This window comes from Diuraphis noxia, unplaced genomic scaffold (genome assembly GCF_037042655.1).
Source record: "Diuraphis noxia isolate RWA-SAM2 unplaced genomic scaffold, SU_Dnox_SAM2 contig0004, whole genome shotgun sequence".
NCBI lineage: Eukaryota > Metazoa > Arthropoda > Insecta > Hemiptera > Aphididae > Diuraphis > Diuraphis noxia.
The window spans coordinates 17,059,635-17,074,976 of NW_028301714.1; the positions used below are offsets into that span (position 1 = coordinate 17,059,635).

Sequence of the window (15,342 nt, forward strand, 5' to 3'; positions counted from 1 at the left end):
ATATTAAAATCTTTAATACAGTAAAGTTTATTTAAAATACTGGATTGAAAAAATTATATATTAGTGTATTTAGTTATGTATATATTGACATATTGTATCTACTAATATACCTACCTGATTGGTTGATATTTTTTTTTCAATCGTAGAATATAGTGGTAGGTATACAATTGTTTTAGTTAAAACGTGGTAAATAATTTTATTTGGTGGAAACGGATATTGGTGGAAAAGGGAAAGGTACACTTTTGGTGGAAACGAGCATTGGCCGGCCACTTTATACTATTATATATATATATATATATTATATACCTACAACTTTATAAAGTTTAAATATTATTTGGTAAATCTAAGTATCTCATACATTCTAAATACCTATACATACATATATTTCCCAAGCGCCGATATCAAAGTTAACCAAATTATCGTTTGTACTCAGGGGCGCATCAAGGGGGGGGGCAAAAGGAGCAGATGCTCCAGGCGGCAGGGGCGTCCAAATATTTAAGGGCGGCAAAAAAAAGTCGATAATGTTGTTTGTAATATAATAAAAAAAAAATATTTAGTAGAATAAATATTAATTATTTTAGTTTAAGAATTTACGATGTCAATTGTCGGAATATTTATATAATATCGTAATGGAATCTAATATTAGGTACTTATTAATTGGGAGAGAACGCTGTTTTTAGACCTTGTTTTCGTAATATCTAGTATTTGACGTATTAATCGTACTATTTTTATTTTAATCACTATTCACTATATATATAGACATGTTATAACCGCCGGGACACGGAGCTACCCGCATTCGATATTGTCATGTACCATTGTACCTACTACTGCAATACTGCAAATCTGTAGCTTGTTGTTCGATTATAATATTCAATATTGTTAAAACTTTTATCGTTATAATAATAATATCATAGTCTTGATAGACGAGTAGAGTAGTGAGTAGTTGACGATCTCGACAGACGACAGTGTAGTCAGTGTAGTGAATAGTGATGACGTACTGTTACGTTTATTAATCACGTGTTATACTAATAAACCGTACGATCAAAATATTTTTAAAATGCCTAATAACTTAAAACGTAAAAGGTTAAGCGGTTCCCAATATAGACGAATATCTAAAGAAAAAAAAGAACGTGAAGAACAATTGATCAAAAAAACGGAGAAATTAGAAAACTATTTTAAGTTAAAGGTAAGTGTATATTTTATAACTATTGTTTCAATTGTATTTTTACAAAGTAACTGATTATTTAATTATATAAATATAATACTGCCAATTGGTCTCAATTGGAACGCTTTTTAAAGTTTTTTAATAATTTCTAAAATTAAATTAGTATATATAGGTATTATTGTATATTTTCAAAAGAAGATTTAACAATAAACGGTTTATTCCAAAAACTATCCAACTCCCCTTTGGCATTAACTTTTCCAAATGTTTTAATTGTCTTAAGAATATATGCATGTATGCCATGTTCTAATGCAAGTGGTGAGCGATCATTTTCTGTCCTTAAAAGAATTAAAAATTACCTACGATCAACACTTTCACAAGACAAAACTTCTTCCTTGACGCTATTATGTATTGAAAATGATATTCTTAGAAATATAGAGTGGTCTGATATTATTCAAACATTTTTATCTGTAAAAATTCGCAAGAAAAACTTTAAATAAAGCAAACAATAATAATAATAATAATTTAAAGACATGATGTATTTATTTGTGTATTTTAATTTCCTATCATATTTTGTATCTATACTATATATTTATACAAGAAATCACAAAAGTTTTGAACTTTGTAAATTTTTAGGATAAGTAATGTTATTGTTATATAATATTTAAAATTTTAAACATAGTATACCTATTTCCTTGGTCGTTTATCATTACAATAATTCATAGCTAGGTATAGAATATACCAGATACCAAGAGACATGAGTTTGAAATTAATAATGATATGTAGACATGTAGTATATGTAATAATGTATTAATATGTATAAATTGTATCTGGTTCATGTGTTTAAATATATAGTATAAGACAATAGGAAGAGTAGATGACTAATTATTAGGTAAGCATAAAGTTTTTTGTAAGTATTAATGTTTGTTCGAGCGTAGCGAGAAAATTTTTTTTTGGTTATTTACTTGTAAAAAAAGGTGTATACTGAATTAGGGGCGTCATATTTATGTTTGCTCCCCCATACATTGTCCCTTAATACGGCCCTGTTTGTACTTAACGTTGAACTGCATTTCAATTTCAAAATGTCTACAAATCGTATAGAACCAGTAAGTACCTTACTACTTAAGCATACACATTTTATAATTTTATTATTCTGACTAATAGTAATATACTATATTTTATAAAGTTTTTGATAAATTGACTTTTTTTTATATTTAATTTTTACATTATAGATATTTAACACTTATGTATAACTATACAGGATGATTTTTTAAGCATATATTATGCATATTTTATGTATATAACAGTACAAACTGTCCGCGTTTTGCAATCTAAAGTTTTACCTGATCACACAAAGTGTCCGTGTTATTTAGTTTAAACAATGGACCGTACAAAGTGATCGTTTACCAAAATGACTACATTTTGATGACTATACCTACTTGAAAAAGGTGGGACATTTTTTACTGATACAAAACACATAAGTTTATGATTACCTATTATTATATTAAATATAATTAGATATTATATTATATTATACTTCTATAAAATTTAAAATATTTATGATAAAATCTTAATTATTTGGTATTTTAGCTTAGAGAGAAACATAGGTAAAGGTGTTTAATATGTAATCGTTTATTTGGGAGATGGTATTTTGCGTCACTTTTATTACTTGTAATTTGCGCCAAAATATAAAAATATAACATGTATTTTGCGCCACTAAAGAAAACAAAATGGAATATGTAATATGTGCCACACTTTCAACTTTAATAGCAGTTGGAATTTACCAGCAGATAAATTTAGCGATATCGCATAGGATATACAATAATACGTTCTGATGCGTCCGACGCGTGTCACATATCGTCTCAATATCGTCGAATTATTTATAATTATGACTGATTTTTATTAATTAACGACAATTAAGATGTTTAATATGCATGGAGTTTGATTTTTTATATATATTTATTTATAATTACGAGTTTAATATGACTGATTTTTATAATATGTTTTATTACTTAACGATAATTTACATATTTAATATACATGGAGTTATTTATATTATTACCTATAATATAAGTGGCGCAAATTACTATTTTAATAAGGTGGAAAAAAGCGCAAATTACAATTTTATTAGGTACTCTAGGGCACAGATTACATAATTCCTTTTTATTTAATTTTATTTGGCGCAAATTACAAATTTAAAAAGTGGCGCAAATTACCAAAATACAGTTTTAGATGTGGCGCAAATTACATACGCCCGTTTATTTCGATAATAAAGGATGAGAAATAAAAAAATCCCATGTATCTATCAATCGATAATGAATTATTATTCCACAAAACTGAAATGATTAATGCAATTACCTAGGTGTTGAATAGTCGTGATATTTATGTGATAATTAGTATTAATTACCTAATTGTAACAAAAAATTATAAAAATATATTAATTCCTTACTTATACAAAACTAACATTGTTATGTTACTATAGGTATTAGGTATTCCTGCAGTTGCCAAAAAAAGATTATTAATTCAAGTACCTACCTATTATCGACTATCTAGGAGGTTAATCTAGGTTTATCTAGTATAGTATACCTACTAATCTTATAGATCGATTATATAGATAACCTGCTAATACAGATATTACTATAAATCGTAGCCCGTAGGTGTGCTGATCTGAAATGTGTTAGAATAGAAGCCTGCGTGGTTAAAATATATTCTCTAAAGTTAAATATAGCCATTTGCCCATTTATGTATGTTTGAAAGTCAAATACAAGCATATATAAAAGGCAATTTATTAGTGTGTTGACGAGGCTTAGGTAGGTATAGATCAAAAGACAAGACTGATTTTTACGATTCAAGGAAGGGGTTATAAGATGAAGATTGAACCAGTTATTTTTGGGTGGCTTGCCTAGGTAGGTAATATTAAAAATATTTAATACATAAGTATATTTATTTATTTCTGCTTGCAGTTCTTTCACGTAACATTCACTTATCATTATCCACTCACTATCCGCCGTAGGAGGATTGCACATTTCGGATAAACTATAATATCCCTGGGCAACGCCAGGTAATGTAATATAATATGTCATAAACTATACGCCTTTATAACATCGGCTTCATCAAAATCGTTTTTTGGATGCTATAATTTCAGATTTATCATTGAATTCTAATTTAACATATTTTCCATTAGTGATGAGAGTCTTCTGAGATCTACATAACACTCATTAGTCATTACTCTATGACAAGTTGACAAGTAACACTCCACACTAAATGTACATCTGACAGAGATTACTTAGTTAACTTTTTTGCATTTCAAATTTCATTAAACTTCTACATTATATTTAATATTTTTTACTATTACTACAAAGTGGGCACTTTTCAATTACAGTAATTCAATTATTTAAGTAATTTGTAGTTAATAATTGATTACAAAATGTCGATGTATTTTATAATTGATAATTAATTACATAATATTTGTGTAATTAGTAATTAACAATTACCCAAAATTAATTTTTTTGTATCAATTTAAAATTTAAATGTACAATTTATAGTTTATGTTCTTACCTACTGATAAATTTAATGGTTAAGTAGGAACTAAAATGTGTTTAATGTCGTTTACTGTACACTATAGCATAAGTTTTATTGAACATTCGGCACTGTTGAACCGAGAGTAGCGATACTGAAAGACTTTTATTTTGAACATTGTACTACATATAATACAGAGATTTTGACAGATGCTGTAGATCTTAATTGTTCATTTTCTATGTATAAATCAGCAAATTGTAGATTACATGTCTATGTACTGACTTGAGTATCTATCTCATATTCTCATTGTCATCCGTCACTGATTAACGTCTCGCTTAGTCACATAATATAGGTTATATAGTATAATGAACTATATAATATTATGTTATATACTATACTTTAATGAACACTAGTGAATCAGTGAATGTCCTCAAAAAAATATTAACCATATTAAATAAATAAATAAAATATAATATTAAATATAACCAATTTTTGGTGGAACCTTTATTAAAGTTTAGAAAATCGAACTTCTAACATCCAACTATCCAAGCATATGAAGCTCTCCAATAAGCTCCTACTCAACAAACTTTTTCTCAGGCCCATCTGGACTAATGGGATCCAATTATGTCTCTAACAACACCCTTCACTCTGATCTGAAAATGTCTTTTGTCTCTGTAATAGCAAAAACCTACAATAAAGTTTTAATAGCTACCTAGGACCTAGCACATCAAAAGAATCCTCTAATATCTAAACTTTCATCTGCTTCTATCCCAGGCAACCAGATTAAAATAACTAAGACAGTGGTGTTGTGACCTGCTAGCCTAACAAATTTTGTTACTATGTCGTAGTACCTCAGCTGAGAGGCTTCTGCAGTCTGTCTAATCTGTCATTTTTTTTTAGCTTTACTATCATTTGTTCTTTTATATTTGAAACAGATTGAATAAAACTATAATAACTAAAATAACTTATTTACCAAAAAGAAAATCAATTTTTGTCATATAATTTATATTCCATTTTTTTATGACTATAACATCTTATACCATAATATATTCTTTTAATATTTTTTAATGTATAATTTATAAAATCAAAAATGACTGATGTAGTAGTAAGTAATTAAATTATATAATTTTTAATGAATTACTTTTTCTAGAGTAATTTGCCCATCCCCTGTTTTTACATAAATATAGAAAATGAATTGAAACAAAAACTCCTGATTAATAATCATTTATTATTTTTAAAGAATAATTAGTCATTGTAAGTAATTATTATTAAATTTAATAATACAGTACCTAATGGTATATTTTTTCAAAATTAATAGATGGTAGACATCAATTATTGAATTCTTCTGGTTCCAAATTCAATTATATTCTGCACGTTTTTCAAAAATTACCTTATGGTTATTTCACTTTTAAAGTTTATTTGTCTATATTTATGGCATAAGTAATAATGACTATAATGTAACATATTTTACATATATAGTCTAAATAAAAAAAAAGATTTATGTCTGAAAATAACAAACAACTTTGACATATTGGCATATTGCTGTTTATAGCTATATGGGAATATTAAACAATTAATTAGTAGTATGTTAGAATAATCAGAATATTGGTACACTACTACGTTCTAATAATGATAGCAGGTGCATGGTGAAAAAGTTATGCATCACTTTATTTAATATACTCAAACCGCAATTAACTTTTATTGAACCTTAAAAATTGAATAAAACAAAATTTAAAATTTAATTTTATTAAGGTATTAACAGTTCTGTAGTAAAGAAAAATATTTAGTCTTTAGACTAAAAAAAATATTTAAAATTATTACAGTATGATTTTTTACTTCTATAAGGTTATTAACCCATCAATTGAGGCGGTGGAGGTATCATATTATTCATCATTTGAGGTGGTCCAGGATTATACATAGGCGGAGGAGGAAACATATGAGACATCATATTCGAACCAGGTTGATGCATCATGTTGTGTTGTGGAGGGGGCGGTAAAGATGGTGGAGGAGGTTTCATCGGAGGTGGTGGTTTCATTTGCTCAACTTTGTATGCAAATTGTAAATAAAATTGTTTTGCTTGGGTATTCCAATGAGCCCAAAATTTCATTTCAGATTTATCCACTTCACGACTTGGTACTTTAAAAGAAATTGTTTCATAAGGTTCTGCAGCAAACAACAAATATTGCCATTTCCTGTCTGGTGGCTCAATTCTTTGCTCATATGCAGACATAAAACGATGACGTGGTCGTACATTATCGGTAATTTCTAAACATGCATAATACAATATAAGTTAAAAGACCATGTATTTAAATTAAAAACTAATATAACAAATAAAACAAATAACAAACCAGGATAATCAATTTGAAAAAGTAAACTTTGTTGGCCTGTTTCTGGGTCCTTTTGTTTTGTAACTCGATATCCAGGTCTTCCAATCTTAACAAACTTTTTAGTTTCTACCCTTGGTTTTTCAGGAGCTGGTTGTTGTGGAGCATCTTTAGCTTCTTTAGCTGCTCGTCGTGCTAAATTTGCTTGATGCTTTTTACCTTGTGTATGGGCCAAATAACTTCCCTCGTTATTATGTAGAGTCAAACAAAGTTTACATTCATAGGATCCTGTGAACATGTATACATTATTAAATATTAATATTTTTTATTTACTTAGAGAGCAATTATAATAATTACCTAAATGATTTTTCATAAAATAAGGATCTTTTTGTAGATCAATAGTTTCCAAAGCCAATTGCCTAAGACGTTCACGTCTATCCTTATTAGTCTCTGTCCATGATGCAACACCACCACCGCCAGTTTTACCGCCAGGACGATTTTGGTAATCCATTTTTGTAATTTAATTACAAAATCTCTGCATATTAACAATATAATTTTAATACATTCATAAGAATATATCATATTTTAAATAATGATTTTATCTTTATCATAATAGGTATATTTTGATTAATACTTTACAACCATTTTCATTTATTAGTTACTAAGTCAATAAATTGTAAAAAATATTGATAAGAATAATTTCTAAGATTTTCAATGTTAAAAGCTAGAACTGCATGGGTATACCATCTATCTATTGTTATGTACTGAATTTCTGAAGTAGTAATTTAATAATAATAATCTAACAGGATCTTTTGACTAACATTTTATATTATAAAATATCAATATATCAATATCACCATGTTGAGAGAATAATAAGTGAGGCTATACAGAATATACTGTCAATTTTAAGTTGATACATATTATTGAGTGCACCTTGCAGTTTGTCTATAATTTAAATTCTATAGGTTCAAGTGTACGACTTAGGTCTAATAGTTACAGCTAATACCTCACCACTCTTGTGAGTGGACATATTATATATATTTTTTTTTATTTGCTTTTTATTAGAAAATAATTATAGCAAATCGATTCCAATAAAAATATTATATTTAATTACTGAATTTAAAAATACGTTATCCTTAACGCCTGTCAAAATTAAACATGAAAGTCAAGTTATGGGATGTAACTAAACAATGCTTAAATTTAAACTTACCACGAAAATTCGAAAAAGCGACAACAATGTTCTGAGGAATGTTTAGATTACTGAATTTTGATTCCCAGATTGGGCAGATCGATGGTTCAAAACTTGCCTTTAGGACATTGGATCTTTATTCTTAAGGTACTTTCAGCTTCCAAGCTTGGTATGAAAAAATGAACTACAACAACCGTATGTCAGTATTGTATGTCTTTATAGTGTAAACACTAAACATCCACCATACGTCCATACCACAGAAAAATACCATACGGTGATAAAACGGCGTTTAATCATTACATTGGTGCCACAACAACAACATCGTGTTGGAAACAAACACATAAAACACAACTTTACTTATTTAATCATTGTGTATAAAACAAGTTATTGTAGAATTAATAATGAGGACGATTATTTTGGAATTTTAGATCCACAAAGACGACCAAGTATGTCGATACAATTATTGTGATGAATTAACTTTTAATATATTATGATTTATTATTATCTTATTAATTACGAATAATGGATCTAAATAATATCATAATTCATAATGTTTTCAGTAGTAGTAGCCAGTTCCCAGTTCTGTTGTAGGACCACAGATTATAGGACCCCACGGCCCACGCTATCGTTTTGTGCTATAATGTATTAAATAGTTAATAATTTCTTATTTGGCTCGTATACAACACTGGTTGTAACCTAAACACGTTGTGACTACCGCATACCACATACCAACATACCAATCGTACCGGAACGCCGTCCTTTTTGATAATTATTATTTACGTAAAAAACTAAACGAAATCTCAGATTATCATTCTGGAATCAGAAATATTGAACTTTCGAATTTTGATTTTTTAAGCTCACCCGCAGTCCGCATTAGTCAATAGTTATAGCATACTAGCATAGTGCTTCCTGTTTATATGTCGCGCAAAAAAACATCAGATCTTTAAGAATTCGTATCTGCCGACTATCACTATTCACTACTCCAAATACTTTTTTTTATTAACAATAACAATTCCCGCTTCATCTGTTTGCCGCTCGTCGACAAGAATCACTTGCATAGCAGGAAAATGGAGGCCGAAGACAATATCCAAAAAATGTACAAATACTTTGGTATACTAGCCGATGCAAAGGAAAACATTGCCGATGTAAGTTTTTCGCGTTCGTATTTGTCCTCAAAAGATCTTAGAGATTAATTATTTGAGGTTGAAAAACTTAAACTAATATTTTTTTTTCTCATTAAATTACTCAAAGTTTGCTATGTATGATAACTAACATTATGAGTCTTAGTATAATTGTTTACTTTTATTTAAATTGGTATTTAAATTCTTGTAAAGTAGTTAACATTAACATTGAGGTTAATATGTTTTTTTGTTTCAACATTTTTTTGAAATATCAATTCATACTTGAAAAACACTTGAATATACCTAATAAAACTTACTCCAAATTTAAATTAGCTATTCAAATTAAGTTCTTTTTGCCTGTTATTCTTGTCTATACTTTGATTTATCCTAGATTGTACAATGCAGTAATATGCAGTATCTTACAGTACTATACAGTAGGTTTAAATCAATAAATATAGTATGTGTATCCAAGTGACCAAGCATACATTTTTGATGCTTTGGTACTCAAAATGTACCTTCAACCTCACAACTATATGCCAGCACCTACTTCTTTGGTTCTGGTTGACAGAGCAGTCAAACATAAGTATAAGGTTTCTTTGTGTGTTACAAAAATTAACCTTTATTATCTTACTTTCAAAATGCTATTCTTTTATTTTCGTTTTATCTTTTATCTTCTTATTACTAAATGAAACACTATATCATAACTCTGCTATGAAAGTATGAATACCCATTATAAATAAAAGATTATAGATTTGATACTTCATTGTAATTCAAGATAATACAAATTATTCTTACTTATTTATTATAATTTCTTAAGTCCTCATTATTAAAGTTTTGCTCACTTAAAAGAAATTTTAATTTTAATTTGACTTTTTATTTTAATGTTATTAGTAACATTTTTAGTAATATATAGTTATTTATATTTACATTATGAGTAATCTGTTCATCAACTTTTTGTAATATTTTCAATTTACTTACATACTTGTACTATTAGGAATAAATCATTTAAATATTTTTTTAGAAAGAACCTGAGTATTTGGAAATATTATCAGCAGTCAAAGGATCAACAAAAGAAAAAAGACTTGCATCTCAATTTATAACTAGATTTTTTAAACATTTTCCAAACCTTGCTGCTCAAGCATTAGAAGCTCAGCTTGATCTTTGTGAAGATGAAGATATTTGTGTAAGTAAACAGGCTATCAATATATAGGTATATATTACTATATATTCAATACAATATTTAGTAAATAATCAATATTTTATGTCTATATATTATATACTTAGATACGAAAACAAGCAATTAAAGATTTACCAGTATTATGTAAAGAGGCTAAAGAATACTTGACTAAAATAGCAGATATATTGGCTCAGTTACTTCAGGCTGATGATCCACAAGAATTACTTGTAGCCCAGAATTCATTATTATCGCTTTTTAAGATTGATGCTAAAGGTAAATATTTTCATACAGTATGAATAATTTATGAAATATGTGTTGTAACTTGTCTTTAAATTTATTAAGGTGCTTTAACTGGAATATTTAGTCAAATGCAATCAAATGAAGAAATAGTAAGGGAACGTTCTATGAAGTTTATATTGAATAAAGTAATGGCATTGGGTAAAGAAATAATTAAAAGAGATGTAGAAGATTTAATAATAGCAGAATGTAAAAAAGTTATGCAAAATATAACTTGTGAAGAATTTGAAACACTTATGACTATCTTATCATCAACTCATCTTATTAATACACCAGATGGTCAAAGAGAACTCGTTGAGCTTTTGGCAAGTACAGCTGAACTTGATCAATTTTTTAATCCTAAAGATTTAGATCAAGTGAATCGATTCATAACTTGTCTGGATTTTTCAATTCCATTTTTTTCGGTAAATATTTGTTATAAAGTTCAAATGTTAGTTGAATTAAATATAATATAATAGAAAAACCATAACTATAATTTTATTTCAGGCTCATGTAGAATCCACTAAGTTTATTGTGTATATATGTGAATTATTGAATCGCTATACTCTTATAAAGGATAATGATAAACAGTTTATCATTTTAAAGTCATTGGCAGAATCTGTACCATTTTGTGGTAAACTGATGAATCCTGAAGCAGTAGTAGGACAAGTCTATCACGCTCTTTTAGTAAGTAGTTAAGGTTTTTTTATTTTAAAAGCTTTACATTGTTTTCTTAATTATTGTCATATTTATACAAGAACCTAAAATATCTATAATATATCATTTTGAATTTTTATTAAAATTTAAAAATATTGAACAGGGTGGCCTATTTAAGTGTCTACATTAATTATTGCAAAAATATCAACTTTTTTGAAAATATTAATATTAATATTAAAATTTTTGTTTAAATTTTTTAAGATTTAATGTTTTTAAATGATACTATGCAATTTTAATTATATGTTCAAAATCAAATCTTGACACTTCAAATAGTTTGATTTAATGATCATTAATTGAGTAGTCTTAATTTAAAAAAAAACAAAATCAGTTAATAAGTTTTTAAATACCTGATTCTAATTTCTTAAACAAAGTTATATATAGAACATTTTTAAATCTATCTAGTTTCTAATGTTTTTACTAAGTGAATTAAAAACTAATTATTAGTAATAAGTTTGTAGCTTTTAGTACAAAAACCCAATTTTAGGATTTAGTTACTGTTCCTGAGAATGATACCAATAAAAAAGTTGAAGATATGGATTTACATCGTGTTGAAGCACTTTTGTATACTTTTCACAAACTTGGAAAACAATGTCCAGATTTTTTGAGCAAAGATCCTGAAAGGCAGAAAGATTTTAAGAAAAAGTAAAATAAATAAAATAATTGTTCATTTATTTTAAATGTAATTGTCTTAATGTTTTTTTTTAGATTGTTGTACGTTGGAACATGTACTCAAACATTTGTGAAAGTTGTCAAGCAAGACTTAAAAGAAAAAGGGGAAGAAGATGTAAAAAATGACCCAATTGTTGAAAAAAAATTAGAAGGATTGAAATTAGCTTGTAACATAAATACATTAATAAAAGATTTATTCAGTATACCTCCTAGATTTAAAGCAACTGTCAACCTATCTTGGCTTGATGGTGTGACTAAGTCCAAACTTGTAAGTAATACTTTGTTTGACTTATAAGTATATAAGTGATTAAAACATAAAATATATAATTTTTATTGTTAGGCTCAAATCATTCAGGAGGGTAAAAAACATGAACCTATTACCTTGGATGGAAAGTCTAAACGGATCGATGGTAGCAATAATAGCCAACAACTATATCAGCCTCCAAAGGATAAATTTAGTGCCAAATTCTCAAATAATACAAATAGTAACTATACCGCTTGCATTGCATGTGACTTACTATATTAACTGTGATTGACCAATAAACATTTTTCATTTTAGATAACAATCGTCGTGGTGGTAGTAGTACTGGCTGGAACACTAAAAGATCGTTTGATACGAACACTGGAAATCGTCGTTCATGGAGACCATACTAATACAAATTACATTTCAATTCATTAAATTTTTTTTCATAACGTGTTCTTAGTACTTTTCATATAATAAGTACATTACTGATTTAATTGTTAAATTTTTATATTTTTCATTTATTTTTAAGCAATAGTGCTTTATGATTTAGTAATATTGAACTATGTACATATTCAATTTTTTCTGACCAATTATTTTGTAAATTAACTAAGCTTAGCCACCTTTTAACGTTCTAGATTAGATCTTAAAATTCAAATACAGTTTTGGACAAATAACAAAATTGTTTTTTTTTTTTTTAATTTTAAAGTATATTTTCACCATAATAAATAAAATATTTTTAAAAAAATTATAAAGAAAAAAAACAGTAAACATTTGAAACTGTCTAAAAATTTATAAAATAATATAATATAGTATATTCATAATTTTTTATAAATGGTAGAAGTTGTATTCATTTTTACATTGTTACTTTTTTATATATAAAATGTGTGACAACTTTTGTATATAATAAAATAGTAACTATTTCTTAAGTTATTTATTGATCCTCTATGGTTGTTACCATCTACAACTGCTGTAATCCTTGATGTTAATATTTAATGAATCATCTTCAAGCTGTCATGACCATAATCAGAATTATATTTATTATACTCAATACTCATATATAAATAATTTATGGATTTTAATGTGCATTGTATACTAATTAACTATAAATATGAATGTATTATGCAGTATACCAATGTTATATGTTCTACTTTAGCTGGGATAGCACAATCATTATTATTTTAAACCATTATCAATTTTATTCTTTTATACCTCCTAATGATATACATTTTATCTTTTCTTTAATATTGATGCCAGTATATTGTAATAACAGTTATATATGTTGGATTAATGTTGTTTGTGGTATATTACAGTGAATTAATCCTACTAGTATAGTATTCAATAAACCACAATTAATAGGATGCTACATCCTCATGTTTTGTCTCTGTATATTCTGAAGAGTCTATTTTACTCTGATGCCACACCTGCATGTATTGTTTCAGTCTTACAAGTATGTAATATAGGAAATTTTACGTTTATCTCCATTAGTTTAAAATTTAGAGTGAACTGACCTCTTAAGTTAATGGTATCATTATTATCTATGTTATCACAGAAGCTTTTTATTATATTTTAATTTTAAAGCAAGTTGAGTATTTTAAAAAATACAAATAATTAACAATCTTTAAAATATTCATAACTCGCTTAAAAATTAAAATATAATAAAAAGCTTCTGTGATAACCTAGATAATAATGTTACCTTTAATTTTCATAGGAGGTAATTCACTCTAAATTTTAAACTAACGAAGCTAAATTGAAACTGCTGAGCATAGCATTTGCCATGTAGGTAACGCACCTGTAAGACGGTGTCAACACATGTAGGTGTAGTGTCCTCTTAAAATAATAGCAATTAATTTTTTTATATCCATATATTAGCTGAACAATTTGAAAATTGCGATGTACTGCTTGACCAAACGACTTTTTTTCTATAGATAGAAATATTGTATACATACAAATATGTGGTATAATTAATAAACCAAATAATACCATGAGTTTTCCACAGTGTACCATAGGTTGAGAAACTCTGGTTATTTAGGTCTTTGTTTAGGAGATTTGAAACATACCAAGGAGCTGACGTGATTTTGTGGAGAGAAATTGTTTGGAAAGCTTCAATTATTTTAAGTTGTGATGATTTGGCACATCTTCATACTTAAGCTCCGTATAACTAAATCGGTCTAATGACTCATATATAAGTATTTTGTTATTAAGAGGAATTTAGGATTTTAATATAGATCTTAGTAAATAATATCTAGAACTTAAAGTCTTTCTTTTGAATTTCAGATGAAGAACTCGGGTTAATCTTTTGTCTTAAATAATAACAAGATATTTGACTTGGGTTAAGGAGGGGGAGTATTTTAATATTGCAGAAGCGGCATTTTAACTTTTTTAAATATTTACAAACAGATTTATTGCTTAATATTATGTACAATATTAAACTTTGCTGAAATAACCACAATTAAATTTAACAGATGAATATTATATAATGACTAATTTGTTCAACGTTTTTTATCTAAAAAGTCGTAATATTTTTATTTAATAATTATTAATTTCATGTAAAAATGTGTATATTTTTAGGCAACGGTAATATGTGGTAATATTTGATGTCTAATTATGATTAATTAATGTCTTATATGTAGGTGAGGCTGACTGTTTTTCTGTTGCTTCGCTTTTGTTCAGAAGTTTTTTTATGTATTAAGTTGTTATTTTGCTATCAGTAAGGCTACCTCCTTCACAATTGTATTTATGTAAAAAATATAATTATATGCTTCAGATGTATACAAAATATGTTTTTATAAAGTTATATTTTATATTTCATATTATATTTATATAAAGATTGACTATTACAATAGTGTGTAAGCTATGGGAAAAAAATCTTGGATTATTATATGAAATTATTTTAAAAATTTGTGCAAAATGCAAATAAAGTGTATATAAATAATTTACAGGTATA

At 27.0% G+C, this 15,342-nt stretch overlaps 2 protein-coding genes and 1 long non-coding RNA gene across 3 annotated transcripts; 2 read left to right on the forward strand and 1 right to left on the reverse strand.

Moving 5' to 3' along the window:
* The first annotated feature begins 3,257 nt into the window (after positions 1 to 3,257).
* On the forward strand, positions 3,258 to 5,640 carry LOC149055779 (uncharacterized). Its single transcript, XR_016191446.1, has 3 exons — positions 3,258 to 4,068; positions 4,126 to 4,223; positions 4,308 to 5,640. It is a non-coding gene; the product is annotated as an uncharacterized LOC149055779 (long non-coding RNA).
* Positions 5,641 to 6,411: 771 nt separating this feature from the next.
* Sf3a2 (splicing factor 3a subunit 2) lies at positions 6,412 to 8,612 on the reverse strand. Its single transcript, XM_015523281.2, has 4 exons — positions 8,216 to 8,612; positions 7,363 to 7,540; positions 7,030 to 7,293; positions 6,412 to 6,946 (listed from the first exon to the last, which is right to left on the reverse strand). The coding sequence occupies exons 2-4, from the start codon at positions 7,514 to 7,516 to the stop codon at positions 6,531 to 6,533; spliced, it is 834 nt and encodes a 277-aa protein (XP_015378767.1). The 5' UTR covers positions 7,517 to 7,540; positions 8,216 to 8,612; the 3' UTR covers positions 6,412 to 6,530.
* Positions 8,613 to 8,976: 364 nt separating this feature from the next.
* On the forward strand, positions 8,977 to 13,525 carry cass (apoptosis inhibitor cassowary). Its single transcript, XM_015523280.2, has 9 exons — positions 8,977 to 9,339; positions 10,337 to 10,498; positions 10,600 to 10,765; positions 10,835 to 11,193; positions 11,276 to 11,455; positions 11,970 to 12,127; positions 12,191 to 12,422; positions 12,495 to 12,639; positions 12,714 to 13,525. The coding sequence occupies exons 1-9, from the start codon at positions 9,262 to 9,264 to the stop codon at positions 12,806 to 12,808; spliced, it is 1,575 nt and encodes a 524-aa protein (XP_015378766.1). The 5' UTR covers positions 8,977 to 9,261; the 3' UTR covers positions 12,809 to 13,525.
* The last annotated feature ends 1,817 nt before the right edge of the window (positions 13,526 to 15,342 follow it).

Bases quoted from the DNA above. Each gene is read 5' to 3' on its own strand.
- Sf3a2 (XM_015523281.2), bottom strand. From the start codon at position 7,516: ATGGATTACCAAAATCGTCCTGGCGGTAAAACTGGCGGTGGTGGTGTT. The intron at 7,294-7,362 runs GTAATTATTATA...ACATGTTCACAG, and splicing joins TTTTATGAAAAATCATTTAG to GATCCTATGAATGTAAACTT. The intron at 6,947-7,029 runs GTTTGTTATTTG...ATGCATGTTTAG, and splicing joins TTTTCAAATTGATTATCCTG to AAATTACCGATAATGTACGA.
- cass (XM_015523280.2), top strand. From the start codon at position 9,262: ATGGAGGCCGAAGACAATATCCAAAAAATGTACAAATACTTTGGTATA. The intron at 12,128-12,190 runs GTAAAATAAATA...GTTTTTTTTTAG, and splicing joins CAGAAAGATTTTAAGAAAAA to ATTGTTGTACGTTGGAACAT. The intron at 12,640-12,713 runs GTAACTATACCG...TTTTCATTTTAG, and splicing joins ATTCTCAAATAATACAAATA to ATAACAATCGTCGTGGTGGT.